The 19,795-nt window shown below is 38.4% G+C and overlaps 1 protein-coding gene across 3 annotated transcripts in view; it reads left to right on the plus strand.

Annotated features, from left to right (window-relative positions):
* Window positions 1-11,436, plus strand: part of LOC115756167 (pleiotropic drug resistance protein 3-like) — a 52,034-nt gene extending 40,598 nt beyond the window's left edge. The window contains exons 1-24 of one of the 3 annotated variants that reach the window (XM_048281089.1): window positions 1,002-1,390; window positions 1,753-1,876; window positions 2,472-2,557; window positions 2,984-3,068; window positions 3,537-3,696; window positions 3,782-3,858; window positions 4,705-4,758; window positions 4,849-4,939; window positions 5,101-5,402; window positions 5,483-5,764; window positions 5,917-6,230; window positions 6,377-6,537; window positions 6,615-6,718; window positions 7,338-7,491; window positions 7,577-7,708; window positions 7,811-7,884; window positions 7,994-8,326; window positions 8,403-8,693; window positions 8,932-9,015; window positions 9,136-9,269; window positions 9,662-9,889; window positions 10,208-10,379; window positions 10,529-10,783; window positions 11,023-11,436. In XM_048281089.1, coding sequence (XP_048137046.1) covers window positions 1,002-1,390; window positions 1,753-1,876; window positions 2,472-2,557; window positions 2,984-3,068; window positions 3,537-3,696; window positions 3,782-3,858; window positions 4,705-4,758; window positions 4,849-4,939; window positions 5,101-5,402; window positions 5,483-5,764; window positions 5,917-6,230; window positions 6,377-6,537; window positions 6,615-6,718; window positions 7,338-7,491; window positions 7,577-7,708; window positions 7,811-7,884; window positions 7,994-8,326; window positions 8,403-8,693; window positions 8,932-9,015; window positions 9,136-9,269; window positions 9,662-9,889; window positions 10,208-10,379; window positions 10,529-10,783; window positions 11,023-11,289 — 4,353 coding nt within the window. In that variant the 3' untranslated portion in view covers window positions 11,290-11,436. Of the gene's footprint in view, window positions 1-998; window positions 1,391-1,752; window positions 1,877-2,471; window positions 2,558-2,983; window positions 3,069-3,536; window positions 3,697-3,781; window positions 3,859-4,704; window positions 4,759-4,848; window positions 4,940-5,100; window positions 5,403-5,482; window positions 5,765-5,916; window positions 6,231-6,376; window positions 6,538-6,614; window positions 6,719-7,337; window positions 7,492-7,576; window positions 7,885-7,993; window positions 8,327-8,402; window positions 8,694-8,931; window positions 9,016-9,135; window positions 9,270-9,661; window positions 9,890-10,207; window positions 10,380-10,528; window positions 10,784-11,022 lie in introns of those variants that run through there. The other 2 variants (XM_048281090.1, XM_048281091.1) reach the window with 2 other exon arrangements.
* Window positions 11,437-19,795: the final 8,359 nt, after the last annotated feature.

The raw sequence follows: 19,795 nt of genomic DNA on the forward strand, positions 1-19,795 counted from the left end.
ACTCGCTAGATAAGACCTCGATTACAAATATTATACCACTTTCTTTTGGTATTTTATTGGTGATGCCACATTCTGCTGATGTATGCACCATATATGTATATCTCCCAATCACCCTCTCAAGATAACCGGTGGTTGTGCCTTGCTGTTCTTAGATGCCGTGTTCTACCATCTAATGCCACTGCCTTAGCCTTGAAGTCTCTACATTTATTTTCTTTTATGTGTGGATTGAACTCGTGACTCATTGTTTAATTGGTGTTTGGTGAAAATAGGTGTGCGAGTTAATACTTGTGCAATGAATCTGTGGCACAGAGGCTGTGCCATGCTGAACTTCATAGCGGTGTACAGACTACAGGGGCAGCCCCACATCCATGTGGAACCAAGCTGATCCTGTGTGCATATAAGGGTTGTTAGTTTGTGATGCAGCTTTTATGAATAGTTCACCCACATTGACACTTGCGTTCTTGTTATTCCTATGTTCACTTTTTTCTCGAGAAGCTTAATGAACAAGTTAAAGTTACTAATTCATTCCTAAGGAGGAATTGCGTTAGTTATCTTGAGCTTGGTCTGTTATTTGGAGATGTATTGCCTATTTTACAAAGGGAAGAGGAGATGTAAGAGGTGACAGAGAAGCATGAAACATATACCAGCCTGAACTACTTAGTGGTTTCATGCTTTGATTTGAAAGAGAGAATGCCAGCTGCTAGAATATGGAGGTCAACTCTCTAATTTTTATTACTTGAGAAGGCAAAACACATGTACCTAAAATAAGATTTTGGCAGACTAACTAAAGCTTGATTACCTGACGCAACTCTCTACCGTCCCCTGCCATCTTGAAAACCATGTTATTTTATCAGTTTCAAGTTCCTTGTGCTGCAAGCATATGAATGATGTATTTGATTACTTCATCTTCATTTGATAGCAGTACCTTTTGTCTATAAATATCATAAGCATATACTATCCAGTTTTTCTGCAGAGTTGACTTTGTTCCCATACTCGCACTTATGGCCGAGCTAATTGGGACGGAATCAGATGGAATAGAGTCGATTAGGAAGGAGTTATCAGAGCTAGGAAGAAGCCTGAGATCATCGTTTCGACTTCAAGGTTCGAGTCATCGAAGCATTTCATCTGTGAGCACAACAAAAGATGATATTAACGATGAATATGATCTACAATGGGCTGTTATCGAGCGGTTGCCAACTTTTGAGCGCTTGAGGTCATCACTGTTTGATAAGGAGAACGATGGAAGGGCGGTTGATGGTAAAGGAAAGAAGGTGGTTGACATTACCAAGCTTGGTGCATTGGAACGTCATTTTTTGGTGGAGAAGCTCATCAGGCATATTGCGAATGACAACCTTAATTTGTTGCGCAGGATTAGAGACAGAACAGAAAAGTAAGCTTATTCTTCTCCTCTTAATAAAGGGAGTTGCAAACATGTCCAGAAAATTTAATGGATAAAGAGTTACCTAGAAACAAGACAAACCTGTGTGAACCTAAAATATTTGTGCAGACCTAAACAGCATGCGAGGCTGAAAGTTCATTAACAGATGAAAAATACACTTCTGTTCATAGGTACATGCTTGAATTTGATCTAGGTAAGAGGCCACACTGTCCCTGTCCCATGCTGGCCATCTTATTTGTATGAGGATTTGCTTTTGTATTGTTTTTATTTCTTCCTTTGTTCCTCAAACTCATCCTACGGTTTTTATAACTCATGTTGTAAGGAATAAATTGCTGTTGAACTGTTTTCCACAGGGTTGGTGTAAAATTGCCCACCATAGAAGTCAGATATCTGAATTTATGTATTCAAGCAGACTGTGAGATAGTTCAAGGAAAGCCCCTGCCCACTCTCTGGAATTCTCTAAAAAGCATGCTTCCTGTGAGTACCTTTCATGTAGAGTAGATGTAGGAATTCTTGCTAAATCCTTTTGGCTTCTTTCTGATCTCCATTAATCAACAAGCAGCTGAAAATGCAAGATTGAATCCAATAACATGTGAACTGCTTCCCAACTTGTATGTATATACCGTCACCAAATATATTTGCAAGTTTTTAACTCGCGTCATTTTGCATGTACTTACTTTATGCTTAAAGATCATCAAGCTAAGAAGGTACTTGTCCTTCTTGAAGAGGTTAAGGAAGTGTTGTCGATCATTTCTCACACTCTTTTCAACTAATATTACTGCTAATTACTGCTAACTAGAGGCCATACATAGGTAACTGCAGCAAAACAATGTATATCTCCATATTCTAATTTGTCAACACTTTTTTTTTTCCTACATCCATTCTTTCATCCTTCCGCTGCCATAGCACTTGTCATGTTATGCCTTACTTTGTAATAAGACTGAACTACACCTAACCATTCTGTGTGCTGCAGAAAAATTTCAACAGATTTTTCTGGCACTATGTCAATTGCCTTAAATGGTTGCTGCTTCCTACAATTCACTAATTCAAGTGCATTGGAACTGTTATACAGGGTATTCCTGGAATGCCAGGTTCAGAGTTGCGTAAGGCCAAAATAAGCATCATCAAGGATGTCAGTGGAATTATAAAGCCTGGAAGGTTTGTTATACTGTATCCGCTCTTCCAATCTCTCTGGATGATCTCTGGAAAATTGTGCCTCATCCTTCATCCTTTAAGCAGTCCTACTGTCTTCAACTATTTCATTTGCATCTAGCTGTAGTTGTTTGTATCTCCTACACACAATTTAATTTCCAGACTTGATGTTGGCTTTAAAAGGCTAAATACTTAGCTTTTACAACGAACATATGAACGTTGGCTGATTCTTAAAATTTGAGAGCAGTGTCAATCATTGGGGATTCACAGCATACTTGCACACAGTGAAAAGTGTTATGAAGTTTGAAAAGCTTGCCAACATCACTCATTTATTTTAAGAAAACCATGATCCCAACAGTTCTATTATAGAGAGAAGCACAAGCTTGATGATATGAAAGTTCATGACATTTGTTGTCCCTTTTCTTGCCTCAGAGTGACTCTACTGCTTGGACCTCCGGGATGTGGGAAAACTTCCTTTCTAAAGTCTCTTTCAGGGATTCTAAGCAAATCGCTTGAGGTTTCATGCTTGCTCTATGCTTAAGAACTTCTATTCAAACTGCACAAGGCTTAACAGCAATAACAACACACTGCATGTATGGCTTACAAATAACATGCAAACTGAGACTGAATGAAGCTCAAGAGAACACATGCTCATACAAATTCCTCTTCATTTGAACAATTAACAGTATCCTCGCAGACGTGGATTCAGTGAGTTTTCATTTAAGTCAACACTGAAGCACTTTGTGCTATTCTATTTGACGAAAGGGCTTGAAGGGTGCTGAGAAGTGAGATAATATTACACATGTCGCATCTTTGCATTTTTTAGCTAATTGGAACAGAACTATTTTGTAATATATGGGTAGCTAAAGGCACAGAACTTGAAGTTTACAGTAAGCTAAATCAGGAACAGTCAAAACATCCCGAAGCTCTTATTTGTCTGTCTTTGAGTTTGACATTCTCACCTGTTCCCTCTATCATCTGATAGGTCACTGGAACAATTTCATATAATGGCCAGAAGCTTGACGAGTTCATCCCCCAAAAAACATCTGCTTACATAAGCCAATATGATCAGCATATTCCAGAAATGACTGTGAGGGAAACAATGGACTTCTCAGCCCGCTGTCAAGGTGTTGGAAGCAGAGAAGGTACATATATCCTTCAAAGTGAGTGTAGATCTGTCACTAGGAAAATGTGTTAAACAACCATCTTTTTTGTTTCGTGGTTGCAAAGATATCATGATGGAGATCAGCAGAAGGGAGAAGGAGGCAGGAATCGTTCCAGATCCTGATATAGATACTTACATGAAGGTGCGTTTAGTAACGTTCTCCAACTTTTTTTTTTTTTTTGGGTGAGGTTTTCCATAAAGGTTCTCCAACTTTTTTCTCCCAAGCAACTTCAAGATTCCATTTGAGTCTCCTGTTTTGTAGCTGGAAAAAAAGCCAAATTCAATCTCAGTATTGAATCATTCCTAGAGGCTGAGCAGTTGCAATATCATAGTTTTGTTTGTTTTGTTGGAAGACAAATTTGTGACTTCTGCACCGTATTGTATTAAAGGGTTTGTAAGCTGAGTTTTAAGGTATAATTTCAACTGTTGAGTGGTGGGTAACAGTGAGTTGCTGTGCACTTATTATTATTATTTTTTGGGGGGGGAAACGATATTTGATAACTGGGATGGCTGGGATGTAACACCAGCATTAATTGGTTTGGTTCTTAGCCTAGTTAGTAGAAGTTCTACTTTGGGTGTAATGCAATCAGTGCGGTTAACAGTTACAGATTCTTCGAACATAATAAGTTAAAACCATGCCATTAGGTTATGGTTAAGGAACAGAATAGTGTGTGTGACACAGGCAGAAAAAGAAAAAAGGAGTTTAAGTCCCCGTAACTAGTTCAAACGATCCCATGTTTGGTCCCCATCCGGTTTTAGGTTCGCGTCTCACTGGATCCATTGGATTAATGGGGCATTTAATGTGCCCAGGTCTACCATTCCAATGTGAGCTTGTCATGAACAAAGGAAATATGCTTTTTCTATAGTCCATTTCTTTTGTGACTTGTAAGTTGGACATAAATTACATTCACTGAACTGCATAATCTCTTACAAAACTATTTGCCACTTCTAGAACTTCTGTCGACAGTAATCATGCCTTGTTTACCAGGCAATTGCGGTCAAAGGGCTTAAAAGAACGCTTCAGACAGACTATATTTTAAGAGTAAGCTCTTTAACTGAGTTGACAGTCAAGTTTGCTGTACCTCAAATGTTTAAGCAAAACCTTCTGTTTATGTCATCAATTTCTTCACAGATCCTTGGGCTGGATATCTGTGCGGACACATTGGTTGGAGATCCCATGAGAAGAGGCATATCAGGTGGTCAAAAGAAGAGATTGACCACAGGTAGTAGAATGGAAAAATGCTGGCAGATGCAGCAAATCTCACAAAGAATAAACTTCTAGATTATTGTAGTGAAACAATGTTTCAATGTCATTTCAGTTCTTGGCTACTTGAAATTCCAAAATCTTATCTGACAAGCCGACATTCTGGTAAATATTGTACAGCGGAGATGATTGTTGGCCCAAACAAAGCTCTATTCATGGATGAAATAACAAACGGATTGGACAGTTCGACGGCCTTTCAGATTGTTTCTTGTCTTCAGCAACTGGCACATTTAACTGATGCCACTATATTGGTTTCACTTCTTCAGCCCACGCCAGAAACATTTGATCTTTTTGATGACCTTATTCTGATGGCTGAAGGGAAAATTGTGTACCAAGGCCCTCGTGATCAAGCTCTGAAGTTTTTTGAGGATTGTGGATTCAGGTGTCCCGAAAGAAAAGGGGTTGCCGATTTCCTCCAAGAGGTAGTAAACACCAAATAGATCGTGCAGTGCAAGTTAGCTTCCTTTATTGACAATTTATTATGTTGCCTATTCACATGCAGGTTATTTCTAGAAAAGACCAAGCACAATATTGGCAGCATCCCGAGCTACTGTACAGTTATATATCAAACGATATGTTCTGTAGTAAGTTCAAGGAATCTAATAGTGGGATGAAGCTAGATCAGGAGCTTTCAGACACATTTGATAGGTCCAAAAGCCACAAAAATGCTCTTTCTTTGAATGTATACTCTCTGTCCCGATGGGAACTTCTTAGAGCATGCATGGCGAGGGAACTTCTTCTCATGAGGAGAAATTCATTTCTCTATGTTTTCAAAACAGTACAGGTGAAAATAGGCTCTCATACATCTCGAGCAGCTTTTATTATGCATGTCTCTTCCAATTTCCATGCCTATTGAAGTCCAATTTCTAATCAATCTCCCTGATTTCATATATAAAAGGAACTTTAGAAGTTGATTATTGACGTTTCTTCATGCAGCTTATTTTCATTGCATCTATCACGATGACTGTATTCTTGCGGACTCGGATGGGAATAGATGTTTTTCATGCCAACTACTATATGGGCTCTCTGTTTTACGCGCTAGTCATACTCCTCGTTGATGGAATACCAGAATCGGCATTGACTGTTGCAAGGCTTGCAGTTTTCTATAAACAAAAGGAGCTGTACTTTTACCCTGCTTGGGCTTATGCAATTCCAGCATCTATACTGAAACTTCCTCTTTCACTGCTGGAATCTGTGGTTTGGACATCGCTTACATATTATGTGATTGGATATAGTCCTGAGGCAGGCAGGTGAGTTTTAACGAGAGTTCTTCCTTATACGACCTTCCATTACCTCCTCCTTAAACTTCTGTTACATTTTCAATACCCTCTATAAAGTCGTATTGGCATTTTACTCATAAGTCATGACTTCTGTTGTTTTATGCTTATTTATGCAGGTTCTTCCGCCAACTAATACTTTTGTTCTCTGTGCACCTGTCCTCAATATCCATGTACCGTTTTCTCGCCTCAATCTTTCAAACTGTGGTTGCTTCCACCACAGCTGGTAGTTTTGCAATTCTGATAGTGATGCTATTTGGCGGTTTCATCATCCCGAAATGTAAGGCTGTTAGAATATCTATTCGGTTTGGTTTTGGATAAATAAGTGAGGCTTAATATTTCTCCTTCTCGCTGCAGCCTCTATGCCTGCGTGGTTGAAGTGGGGTTTCTGGATCTCTCCAATATCATATGGAGAAATCGGACTTTCTGTTAATGAATTTGATGCTCCACGATGGAAAAAGGTGAGGGCTTGTAGAAGTGAGAACAAGTATTTGGCTGCTGTAGCTCAAAATACAAGAAGACACTTTCTATCATATGGAGAAATCACTTAACCCATTTTATTCTAGAAAAGTATTTCAACATGCTAGTGCTGTCATTTAGTTAAACCAGCTTGGCTACTAAAATATTCTCTTCTTTGTGGTGTTCTTAGTGTGAGGACAAGAAATGAGTCGAGCTGTTTATAGATCTGAGGGCCTCAGTTAACAGATAGATGTTGATAATCTTTAGATTCTATGATTTTATTCTGGTAATTTATCTTTGCTAACTTCTTGCTTGAAATCAGAGTGTCTCATTAGTGATTATGAACTCATCCAGTTAACTGACTTTAATGCAACACAATTTCTGGAGCAATGATCATATCCACTCTATAATATTTTGGTACTCTGTACTCTATTGGAAATGAAAAATCCTTTCATTAAGACGTAGTGGGTACAGTTTTGCAATCCACTGGCAGAACTAACTTCCTCTACATTTCTCAATGGATTTTTAACTTGTTTTTGCTTACATAACCCGTAGATTCAACTAACTTTTTTGTCTTTTAATGCAATCGGACTTGTTCTTGCTTTAAATGCATATTCACAGATATTGTCTGGAAACACTACAATTGGGCAAGCAACCCTTGCAAGCCGAGGACTAAACTTTGATGGGTATCTATTTTGGGTATCAGTTGGTGCCTTATTGGGGTTTACCTTACTGTTCAACATCGGTTTCACTTTGGCCTTAAGTTTCTTGAAGCGTAAGTTGGTCATTTGTGCATCTAGACTTCACTTTTTGGAGCATTAGTGCCAAGGATGCTCATGAAATCACTTTAAAACTTACAGCTCCGGGATCATCACGTGCTATTATTTCACGTGAGAAATACTTGCATATACATAAAACTGAAGATTCTCATGACAGCATAAAGCATGGAGAGCCAAAGAAAGTTTCTGCTGGACCTGTGCAATCAAGAAATGGTCAAGTCCTTAATTCTCCCGTTTGCAATTATATTCGCACACCAATTAGCTTTGATGTTCCTTCAACCATCATTAAAATTGGCTTTTTTACTGCACAAACAGGCAGGATGGTTTTACCTTTCACACCATTGACAATCGTGTTTAAAGATGTTCAATACTACATAGACACTCCTGTGGTAACCGTTTGAACTTTTTTCTCATCCTGAAGTTGCTAGATTAAACCTTCTGGATTCATTGAATCATGTTGTCTCTTTCTCACTACATTCTTCCTTTGTGGGTTCTTAGGAAATGAGAGAACGAGGGTTTGAACAGAAAAGACTGCAGCTTCTCTCTGATGTCACAGGCGCATTCAGACCTGGTGTTCTTACCGCATTGATGGGTGTGAGCGGAGCTGGGAAAACCACTCTTATGGATGTCCTTTCTGGGAGAAAAACTACCGGCTATATTGAAGGAGAAATAAAAGTTGGTGGCTATCCCAAAATTCAAGAAACATTTGCAAGAATCTGTGGTTACTGCGAGCAAACGGACATACATTCCCCACAAATCACTGTGAAAGAGTCTCTTATATTTTCTGCTTGGCTTCGTTTAGATCCTCAGATTGACTCAAAACGTAAAATAGTAAGATTACACTCCTGGCTCTGATAATTTGCTTTTCTTCAGCTAGTATCAGAACAATCATGAATTGCATGTGTAGGAATTTGTCAATGAAGTCCTGGAGACTATCGAGCTTGATGGAATAAAAGATTCTTTGGTGGGCATACCTGGTGTTAGTGGTCTATCCACGGAGCAACGGAAAAGACTCACGATCGCTGTAGAACTTGTTGCAAATCCTTCCATAATCTTTATGGATGAGCCTACAACGGGTCTTGATGCTAGAGCTGCTGCGATTGTCATGCGAGCAGTGAAGAATATAGTTGATACAGGAAGAACAATAGTTTGCACCATCCACCAACCCAGCATTGACATATTTGAGGCTTTTGATGAGGTAAAGTTTGTTAATGTATGTATGTATATATATATATATATATAACAATGTCAATCAGTTGGATTTCTCTCAGCATGCTAAAACAGTTAGCTGAATAGGCTCCATATGGATCACAAGAGAAGATGATAGTGAAGATTGAATCAACATGAGCAGAATCTTAGATTTTTGATGGCCTAATCTCTCTCTCTCTCTCTCTCTCTCTCTCTCTCTCTCTCTCTCTCTCTCTCTCTCTGAGCAGTTGGTTTTATTAAAAACTGGTGGACGGCTGATTTATTCAGGCCCCTTGGGACATAACTCGACCAAGATTATAGAATATTTTGAGGTCAGTTTGTTGCACGAAAAATGCAGATTCGAAATTTCTTCTTTTCCATGTTACTACATAATCCTTATTAATTTGAACTGCTGCTATTTGTATCTTCAGTAACCAACTTCTGTTGAACAGAGTATTCCCGGGGTGCCAAAGATTAAGAGCAACTACAATCCAGCTACATGGATGCTAGAGGTGACTTCTACCTCGGCTGAAGCTGAACTTGGCATTGATTTTGCTCTAATATACAGAGACTCGGCAGTATATAAGTAAGTTCATCCACTGCTACTCTTGTGTGCCCAATAAAAGTGTGTATGCTTGATAATTGTTTGAGATGGTCCATTATATTAGGATACTTTGAAGTTATCCTGCCATTTTCTATCATAATCAAGAAACAGCAAAGGTTTCTTTATTCTTGTCCATTAGACTGTATAATCTCCTGGAGTCTAAGATTTGAAATTGCGGGAGTTGATATGCCATATAAATGATAAACCCACAGCCTTAACTACTGTATCGTGACCTTACTTTCCTCAGTTTCTGGATGTCTTCAGAGTTAACTGGTGTTCCTGCTCTGATCTCTTATTAGTTAAAAGATGTGCAGCTTGATCAATCCATTGACAAAATCCACTTTTATACAACCTCGTGTTGTTTTTGCTTCCAGGACCAACAAAGAGCTTGTAAAGCAGTTGAGCACTCCGCCTATCGGTTCTAGTGACTTGCACTTCTCCTCCCAATTCTCACAGAACTGGTGGGGACAATTCAAATCATGTCTCTGGAAGCAGTACTTGTCCTATTGGAGAAGTCCTTCTTACAACTTGATGCGTACCCTCCACACATTTGCTGCGTCTTTTCTCTTCGGGGTACTGTTCTGGAACCAAGGGAAGAAACTGTGAGTAACTATCCCTCTTGGTTAATTTGAGCTTGAGTCTGGGCGCGAGCTTATTGAGATGATCTAAGGTCTACATCTGGCTAACTGAGCAAACACTTCTCTGATCCTGTTAGTATCTAATCTTTAACAAGGAAGAAGAACTAAAAACATAGTACCTACCTTGTAGGTTGTCAAATGTTCGGCTGGGTTTTGCATTTTCGCAATGGTCAGCACGATTAGCTAGCACATGTTCAGTCATATAAGGTCGTTTAACTTTTTATGACCTGCTACGATTAAGAGACTGGCATGTCTCCTGACTCCATATATTCTCATTGCTAGAAACAACCAGCAGAACTTATTCAACATACTTGGTGCGATGTATATAGCCGTGATCTTCTTGGGCATAAACAACTGTTCATCAGTACTCCAGTATGTTGCTATGGCACGGACCGTCATGTATCGTGAGAGATTCGCAGGGATGTACTCTTCTTGGGCTTTTTCACTAGCACAGGTATAGATGTATTAGAAGCTGATGAAATTGGTTACCACAGTAGTTAATTTATGTTCAACCCTATTAACAAATGCACAAATCATGTTCAAGGACACCCAAGAATGAGTAAAACAATTTAATCAGATTGTGGTGCTATGCTGATTTCGCAGGTTGTTGTTGAGATACCATATATACTGGTTCAAGTAATTTCATTTGTTATCATCACATATCCGATGATTGGTTATTTCGGGTCAGCATACAAGATTTTCTGGTACTCCTATGTCATGTTCTGCTCATTGCTGTCATTCAATTACCTGGGAATGCTGCTCGTGTCCCTAACACCAAATTTCATGGTGGCTGCAATACTACAATCTGCCTTCTACACAAGTTTTAATCTTTTTGCTGGGTTTTTGATCCCAAAACCGGTAAGCAATTCATGTCATTTACCGCAGTTTGATCTAATTTTTTTATTTTCTTAACTTCATTCACAAGCATTTTTTCCACGTTCTTTTCTTTGTATATGCAGAGTGCCTAATTGTGAAGTTCATGAATCTTATGAGATTTAGATATCTTATGCATGTATCAGCAACTAGGACATTAACACTATTCCCTACATCTCAAAACTTAGTGCTTGGGAAATTAATCTTTATTGTCATTGCTGCAGAAAATTCCAAAATGGTGGATCTGGTTGTATTATGCGTGTCCAACATCATGGGCACTTAACGGTATATTAACTTCGCAGTATGGAGATATTGATAAGGAAATAATGGTGTTTGGAGAAACCAAAACTGTGGCGGCCTTCTTGAAGGATTATTTCGGATTTCACCACGATCAATTGTATGTTGTGGCCATCGTCCTCACTGCCTTTCCCTTTGTTCTAGCAACTCTTTTCGCATACTGTATAGGGCACTTCAACTTCCAGAGAAGGTGACATCATAGTTCTCTGTTAGTATTACAGTGAAAAATCTAGTTGTACAACCATCAAAACTAGCCAAATAAAGTGAATAAGTTCTTGTGACCATGGAACGGCCTCATTCAAACGTTTAGTATTCTGTATTTAGAACTGTAGTTGTTGCAGTATGGCCAATTTATAAAAGCTTAGAGGAGGATTCATCGTTAGACAAGTATGGAGGACAATCTCGAGTGAAATTTGTCGGAGTTCCTGGAACTCTCTGTCCTCACCAATATGTGATGATGAAGGAGAATGGGAGTGCTTTCCTCAATTTCGGCCATTTTAGAACTCTAATCTCTATACTGGTTTCAACATTAGAGGCACTTTGCCAATTCTCAAGTTTTGAGAAACAACAGTACAGCGCCTTCAAATATCATTTTCATGCTGAACACCATACGCCTTTGTGATAGAAAAAAGTACGAATCCATCATAATGATGCACAGGCAAAATCAAAACTAACTAAAACAACTATTTGTCTGAGCAAGAAAAGAAAATCTCGAATAAAAGAAAAAACTACCCGAAGCATAATTACCTTTAGTGTTTAATTAACATTTGGCTGTGAAGAACGGATGTTTAGAGTCCGAAACATTAATTCGACACTCTGAGGATATCACTTGGAGTACAATCATGAGCAGAAACTGGTTGCTTTAAGACAGACATCCAAGTGGAACAGGCCAAAAATGAGATGTGAATCAACATATGGGGACTCTCTTGCAACACCACATTGGCAGATAGCGGCACGCAAGTTACCCAGCATAGAAAAAAATAAAAAATAAAAAATAAAACATAACAAGAGGGGCTGTATGCTGTCATCTCCGGAAAACAAAAGACTGTTCGCCATTAGATGTTCAATCAGAGTAATCACTGCCTGTTAGTCAATTGTGCCAATCCCTCATTGATCTAATTCCACTGTACTTGTTGAGCAATAGCGTTCATGCTCTGTTTCTTTTAGTGACTGCTGAAGTACACTTCAATCCAGAGGCACATGTTTTCTGATTCCATTATCACCACAAATTTCATTGGTAGACGTAGAACCTTTACTGACTCATTTGTTACCTCCTCAGGTTTTTTTAATGGTTTTGCTGCAAATTGTCTCTCCAAGGCCTCCAGTTTTTCTGCCTTTGCCTTCAAATCTACTTTCCTTGATTCTACTTCTTCGCTTAAACGTTTTATTTCTTCCGGTAGTTTTGTAAGAGGGGGGGTCTTCTATAGTCAGCTACAATTTCACCGGAGAGGAAAAGGTGGCTAGATCTTGTCAATAATTTTCCGGATTTCTAATACGCAATGACTTTATAGATAGTTTCATGGGGGCTAAAGTACACTACAAGTTCCTAAACTTGATGGCACTCACTTTAGTATCAACAATTTCAAAACGATCACTTAAGTGCTAATTTAAAAAAAAAAAAAACGCTCAGTCCAATGCTAACTCCAATTTCAGCTGACGTGGTTCATCGGAAATCTGACGTGAACTATTTTTTTTTATTAATATTTGAGCTGACATGGCTCACCAGACTTGGCACTAAAGTGAGTGTTTTTCAAAAAATTTGACACTTAAGTGAACGTTTTGAAAGTTTTGGCTTTAAAGTGAGCGTCGTACACAAGTTTTGGCATTTGTAGTATGCTTAAGCCTTTCATGGGCATGCACTTTTGAAATTTGTGTTGAAGATGACATCTATGATGTTTGCTTCATTGGTTATGATCATTGGTGCACTGAAAAGTCTCATTTATTTTAACTTGCATTACCCTTGAATCCGATTTTTTTGTTCATGGAGAAGAATCAGGAGAAAATCTTGGGATATGATTATATTTTCTTACCATTTATTTTATTTTATTTATTTCCGAATTTTCTAAGTTAGGGAGTTGATCATTAGATTTATGAAGTGGGAAATCTTTTCCTTCTCAGTTTTCATTTTCTTCCTATTGTATTAATATGGTATGTTCAATGTAAGAATATAAGCAAGAAGAAATAGAAGAAACTACTTTTCTTCTTTGGAATATGCATGGTACCAGAGCTGAGGTTTTGAATTCGGCTCCTACTATGGTGAAAACGGCTATGACTAGGACACCGATTCTGGTGTCATGCTAGAGAAAAATTCAATTGATCTCCTCTGTACAATTGAGCAATAGTGGAGAGCAATTCTCTTAGAACTCCAACCTACTATTAACTATTCACCGATTGAATGGCCAAAATTATTTCGAGTGGGCTCAATCGGTGAAACTAGCAATTGATGGCAAAGGAAAGCTAGGCGACTTGATAGGCGAGGTGACGGAACCAACAAAAAGAGTTCCTTATAGGAAGACTTAGAGATCCAAGAACTCCTTAGTGATTGCCCAGCTGATCAATTCCATGGAACCGACAATTGGAAAACCACACCTATTCCTTCCGACAGCTAAAGATGTGTAGGACGTTGTGAAAGAAACGTATTCTGATTTGGAGAACTCTTCCCGAATCTTTGAACTAAAGACAAAGCTATGGCAATCAAGGCAAGGGGATCGTGAGGTTACTATTTACTACAATTAAATGGTGACCTTGTGGCAGGAATTAGATCAATGCTATGATGATTCATGGGAAAGTCCGATTCATTGCAAGAGATAAATGAAGAGAGAAGAGAATGATAGAGTATACAGGATTTTAGTAGGCCTCAATCGAAGCTTGGATGAGGTGAGAGGCAGGATCCTTGGTCAAAAACCTCTACCATCCATCCCCGAAGTTTTCTCTAAAGTTAGAAGGGAGGAATCTTGGAGGCGAATCATGCTGCATGATTCAGAAACAAATGTGATCCATATCTGAAAATTCTGCACTTGTAGCTCAGGGTTTTGATTTTGAAGACGATAGGAGGGAGAAACCATGGTGTGAGCATTGCAAAAAACCATGGCATACGAAAGAAACCTGTTCGAAAATTCATGGGAAACCACAGAATTGGAAGAAAGAAGGCTCGAAGAGAAGGAGCAATAGCGATGGCCATGCGTTCCAAGCAACAAATGAAGAGCGAATCAAGTCAAATTTAGTTCCATTCACAAAGGACCAATTAGAGCACCTATACAAAATCCTTCAATCTCCACAACCTTCTTTAAATCCATCTTGTTCTTTAGCCCAAAAAGGTAATCATTTTTCTACTGCTTTCCTCATAGAAAATCCACTCCAAAATACTCCATGGATTCTCGATTCAGGAGCCACTGATCATATGATAGGTTGTTCAAAACTCTTTTCTCCCTACAATCTGTGTAGGAAATAAAAAAAACAATCATAATTGTAGATGGTTCTCTTTCAGCTATAGCTAGATTAGGATCCATCAAGCTCTCACCTACCTTCACACTTCATAATGTTCTTCATGTCCCAAAGCTATCTTGTAATTTGTTGTCCATTAATAAAATAACATATGATCAAAAGAATAGAGCTAATTTTTTTTCATCTCATTGTGAGTTTCGGGACTTGACCTCGGGGAGGACGATTGGCAGTGCTAAAGAGAGTGGAGGGCTTTGTTTCTTTGAAGATGGAACAACCTCAAGTAGACAAGTTTAGGATAGATATTTCGAATCTATTACTATTTGTAAGGATGATGATATTATGTTATGGCATTATAGGCAAGGTCATCTGAATTTTCAATATTTAAAGTTCTTGTTCCCAAAGTTGTTTTTGAATAAAAGTCCATCTTCATTTCAGTGTCAACTCTGTGAATTAGCCAAACATCACCGAATCAATTTTTCCTCGCAAACCTATAGGCTGTCCAAACTATTCTCATTAATTCATAGTATGTTTGGGGCCCATCTAGAATTCCTATGCCCTTAGAAAAGAAATTCTTTGTCATATTTATTGATGATTATATGAGGGTGAGTTGGGTGTACTTGTTAAAAAAGAAATCTGAGCTAGAGACTATTTTCAAAAAAATTTATAGCATGATACAAGCACAGTTTGAAGTGAAAATCTAGATTTTCAGGAGTGACAGTGGGAAAGAATATTTTAATAAAATTCTGGGGCAATTTTTCTTGGAAAAGGGAATTGTGCATCAAAGTTCTTACCCTGACACCTCTCAACAAATGGGGCGGTAGAGAGAAAGAATAAGTACCTTTTAGAAGTAACTAGAGCCCTACTATTTACAACTAAAGTTCCCACATATTTATGGGGTCAAGCTCTTCTCACATCCACATATCTTATCAATAGGATGCCTTCTAGAGTGTTAAAGTTTCAAGCACCCCAGAGAGTCCTCCAGAAGACTTATCCAACCTCTAGACTTACTTTGGCCTTACCAGTAAAACTATTTGGCTATACCTCCTTTGTCCACATCTATAACATAAATCGGGGGAAACTTGATCCGTGAGCAAAAAGATGTGTGTTTGTTGGTTATGCACCTAACCAAAACGGATATAAATGTTTTGACCCGATTTCCAAAAAAAGAAAGTTTGTCACCATGGATGTCACGTTCTTTGAATTAACACCTATTTTTGGAGCTCATCTTCGGGGAAGAAAAGAAAGTGTAGATTCGCACAACACCATCATAGAGTCTTTTCATCTTGTAGAACCTGAAAATTCTTTTCCTAAAAATCCTATTCACGCAACTCTTATACCTGATTTTGAGGGGAAAAGTACACTAGAAGTGCCATAACCTTTGTACGGCGTTCACTTAAGTGCCATAACTTTCAAAACGTTCACTTAAGTGCCATAACTTTCAAAAATCGTTTACTTGAATGCCATGTTGACGTGGACGCTAAAAAAGCTGACGTGGCATGCTAGCAAAGTTAACGTAGCATGCCGGAAAGCTGACATGGCATACTAAAAAAGTTACTGTAGCACTTAAGTGAACGATTTTACTCCGACGTAACACTCAAGTAAACAATTTTTTAAAGTAATGACACTTAAGTGAACGTTTTGAAAGTTATGGCACTCAAGTGAACGCCGTACACAAGTTATGACACTTCTAATGTACTTTTCCCCGATTTTGAGCCATGTTTCTTAAAGAATGAAATTTCGGATCCACCTATTTTGGCATCGCATCCTACTTGTGAGCATAACATGTGCAAAAGTAGTACCCAAAATATTGAGCTCCCATCTTATTCTAAGGTCCACACGAGAAGAAACAAAACTCAAAGCAGTCTTCTTCTCCATTAAGGTGCCATGAGTCCAAGCCAAGGCATAACCAGAACTCCATAAAATCATCGGGTAATGTTCCAACTCAATATTTCCAACATGTTCTTATTCAAGAAAATAAGTTTACTGATGAACTTGACATACCTATTGCTATTCAAAAAGGAGTTTGGTCTTGTACCAAACATCCTATGTCTCATTATTTGTCTTGCGAAAAATTCTACCCAGTTTTTGTGCCTCTACCTTGACCTTGTCATGTGTGGAGATTCCAAAAATTGTGCAGGATGGTCTATAAATTCTTGAGTGGAAGGAAGCAATCCTTGAGGAGATGAAAGCTCTAGGAAAAAATGGAGCGGGAGATGTGGCGGATCTACCCAAGGAAAAGACCACAGTTGGATGCAAGTGGTTATTCACGACCAAGCATAGATTTGATGGGTCCCTTGAAAGGTATAAAGCTCGGATGGTTGCCAAAGGATTCACCTAGACCTTTGGCATCGATTACTTTGAGACCTTCGCTCCAATTGCAAAACCGAACACTATTAGAGTATTCCTATTCTTTGCAGCCAACCTTGATTGGCTTCTACAACAACTAGATGTGAAAAATGCATTTCTAAATGGAGATTTGGCGGAAGAAGTATACATGGATTTTCCCCGAGATTTGATAGAAAGTTTGGATCAAAGGTTTATATATTGAAGAAGTCACTATATGGATTAAAACTGTCACCAAGGACCTAGTTTCAGAAGTTTGTGAAGAAACAAGGGTATTTTCACGGACAAGCTAATCATACCATTTTTGTAAAGCATTTTCGTGATGGGAAGGTTGCAATCCCGATAGTGTATGTAGACGACATCATTCTCACCGAGAATGGTATAGCCAAGATGAATAGGTTAAAAGAATGTCTAGCGTCTAAATTTGATATCAAGGATTTGGGAACTCTAAGGTATTTCCTTGGAATGGAGGTAGCTCGGTCAAAAAAGGGAATTGTGGTTTCACAAAGGAAATATGCCCTGGATCTTCCGAAAGAGATTGGAATGAGTGGTTGTAGACCTGTGGAAACTCCGATAGCTCCTAATAAAAAACTTGGAGATGACAAAGATGGGTTTCGTGTTGATACATCAAGATACCAAAAGCTAGTAGGGAAACCGATTTATTTATCGCATACTCGACCAAATATTACCTTTGTTATCGGTATGGTAAGCCAATTTATGCATTCTCCCTAAAAAAAAAACATTTTGAGGCTGTGTATAGAATCCTAAGATACCTAAAGAGCACACCCGGAAAAGTTCCGCTATTCAAAAGGTCTACTCAATAAGAAATTAAAGCTTACACGGATACGGACTAGGCAAGGTCAATTACTGACGGAAGGTCGACTTCGGGATATTGTACTTATGTCTAGGGGAACTTGATTACTTGGCAAAGTAAGAAGCAGAACGTCATGGCAAGAAGTAGTTCAAAAGTAGAACACCAAGCAATGGCCCATGGAACTTGTGAGATGTTGTGGCTAAGATGAGTACTAGAAGAACTTCAAGTACGGTTAAGTTGCCTATGAAGCTGTATTGTGACAACAAGGCTACAATCAACATTATACATAATTTAGTGTAATATGACAGAACTAAGTATGTTGAGATCAACAGACACTTTATCAAGGAGAAGATTGATGCAAGAACTATTTGTACACCATTTACGCTAACAGCACAACAAATAGCTTACATTCTTATGAAGTGACTGTTCAGACCTAACTTCGAGTCCCTCATCGGCAAGTTGGGCATCATAGATATTTACGCACCAACTTGAGGGAGGTGTTGAAGGATTAGGAGAAAATCTTAGGATACAATTATATTTTGTTCCCATTTATTTTATTTCCGAATCCTCTAAGTTAGGAAGTAGATCATTAGATTTAGGAAGTAGGAAGTATTTTCCTCTTCTGTTTTCATTTTCTTTCTACTATATAGCTATCCTACACTCTATTTATATATTATGTTCGATGTAAGAATATAAGCAATAAGAAATAGAAGGAATTACTTTTCTTCTTTGAAATTCGCAATTCATAGGAAGAACCTCATCTCTCTCTCTATTTGAACTTCTTCGCAGTAGGATTTTGCTTTCAACTTGTCTCCTTGTAGCTCATTCGTCCAAATCTCATGTTTCAAGCTTAACCAAGGTTGTTTTAGAAAGAAAGTAGCTATATGATGGGGGCTTACCGGACATGTAGCACATTTGATGTGACCAACTGTCTGGCATTCTCTACAATGAAATAGAATTGCAAATGAAATTGATACTGCTATTTAACGGATAGTGGTCCCATATGTGAATTTCTCCCACCGAATTTTTTGCATACTTTGTTTGCCGTATTCATTTTGATAATGTGAATTTCTAAGTAACTCAGGGCCCTTGCATCTCTGATCAGATGGACTTTACATACCAGTTAACAGAGCGACTATTTCAATGGTGACATCTTCAGATAGGACTTGACACGATATGCAAGTAGACATTGGCAAATCATAAAATGAGACACATTGACAATTTAAAACACGTAAGTTTCTGCTACCAAGATAAGAAAACATAAGTTTTTCAAAATACTTAGTACCGATATAATACTTTGCAATAGCACAACTTGACATTAATACATACTCCTGAATTTAACACGCGAGTATGAAGTGCCGGCCATCACTCTTTGGATACAAGGTGGTGAACATGAGCATATAATCCAATCAAGTGCGGAACGGCAAATCCGGTTTGATTCGAGTCAAGATCAAGGGGGCTCCAAATTCACACATATTCGATATGAAAATTTTAAATTTTTTGAAACGTTTAAGGAATATCTTTTTTATTAACAAAACCAGAGATGCCAAAATAAGTATATAAGATACGACTAATTTTTAGTAAAAAACCAAATTTATACAAACGAGCGATATTCCCACGTCGCAAGTGCTCGAACCGAAACAAGACCCGACTTGGCCCGAATTTTTTATAATACCTAAAATTTAAGCCATTACCCGACCCAAACAAGACACGAACCGCAAATACTTGAAAATTTGGGTTGGTTCGTGCTTCGGTTCGAATATAAGACAGTACCGATAATCATCTTTCGGGTAACCTAACCTTTTCGGCCACATACTTCGGGAGATGGTTCATGCAGCCAGGGACAAAAATCATTTTCCGCCATCCCAAATCCTGACCTTAGGCTTGGCGAGTTGGTATCACTGCATCAAGGATCGCTAAATATTGCACTTAAGGCCTCATAAACCCGACTAGAACATTTCATAATAAATTTACGGGTTTCCCGGGACCATTTAAACCGAAAGCCAAGCTACAACAACTAATGTACTTTACACACTAAAATGACTGCAAATTGCCCCGTGTAACATGGCCATTTCTATTCCGAAAAAGAGAAAACATCT

Source organism: Rhodamnia argentea, chromosome 6 (genome assembly GCF_020921035.1).
Source record: "Rhodamnia argentea isolate NSW1041297 chromosome 6, ASM2092103v1, whole genome shotgun sequence".
NCBI classification, from domain to species: domain Eukaryota; kingdom Viridiplantae; phylum Streptophyta; class Magnoliopsida; order Myrtales; family Myrtaceae; genus Rhodamnia; species Rhodamnia argentea.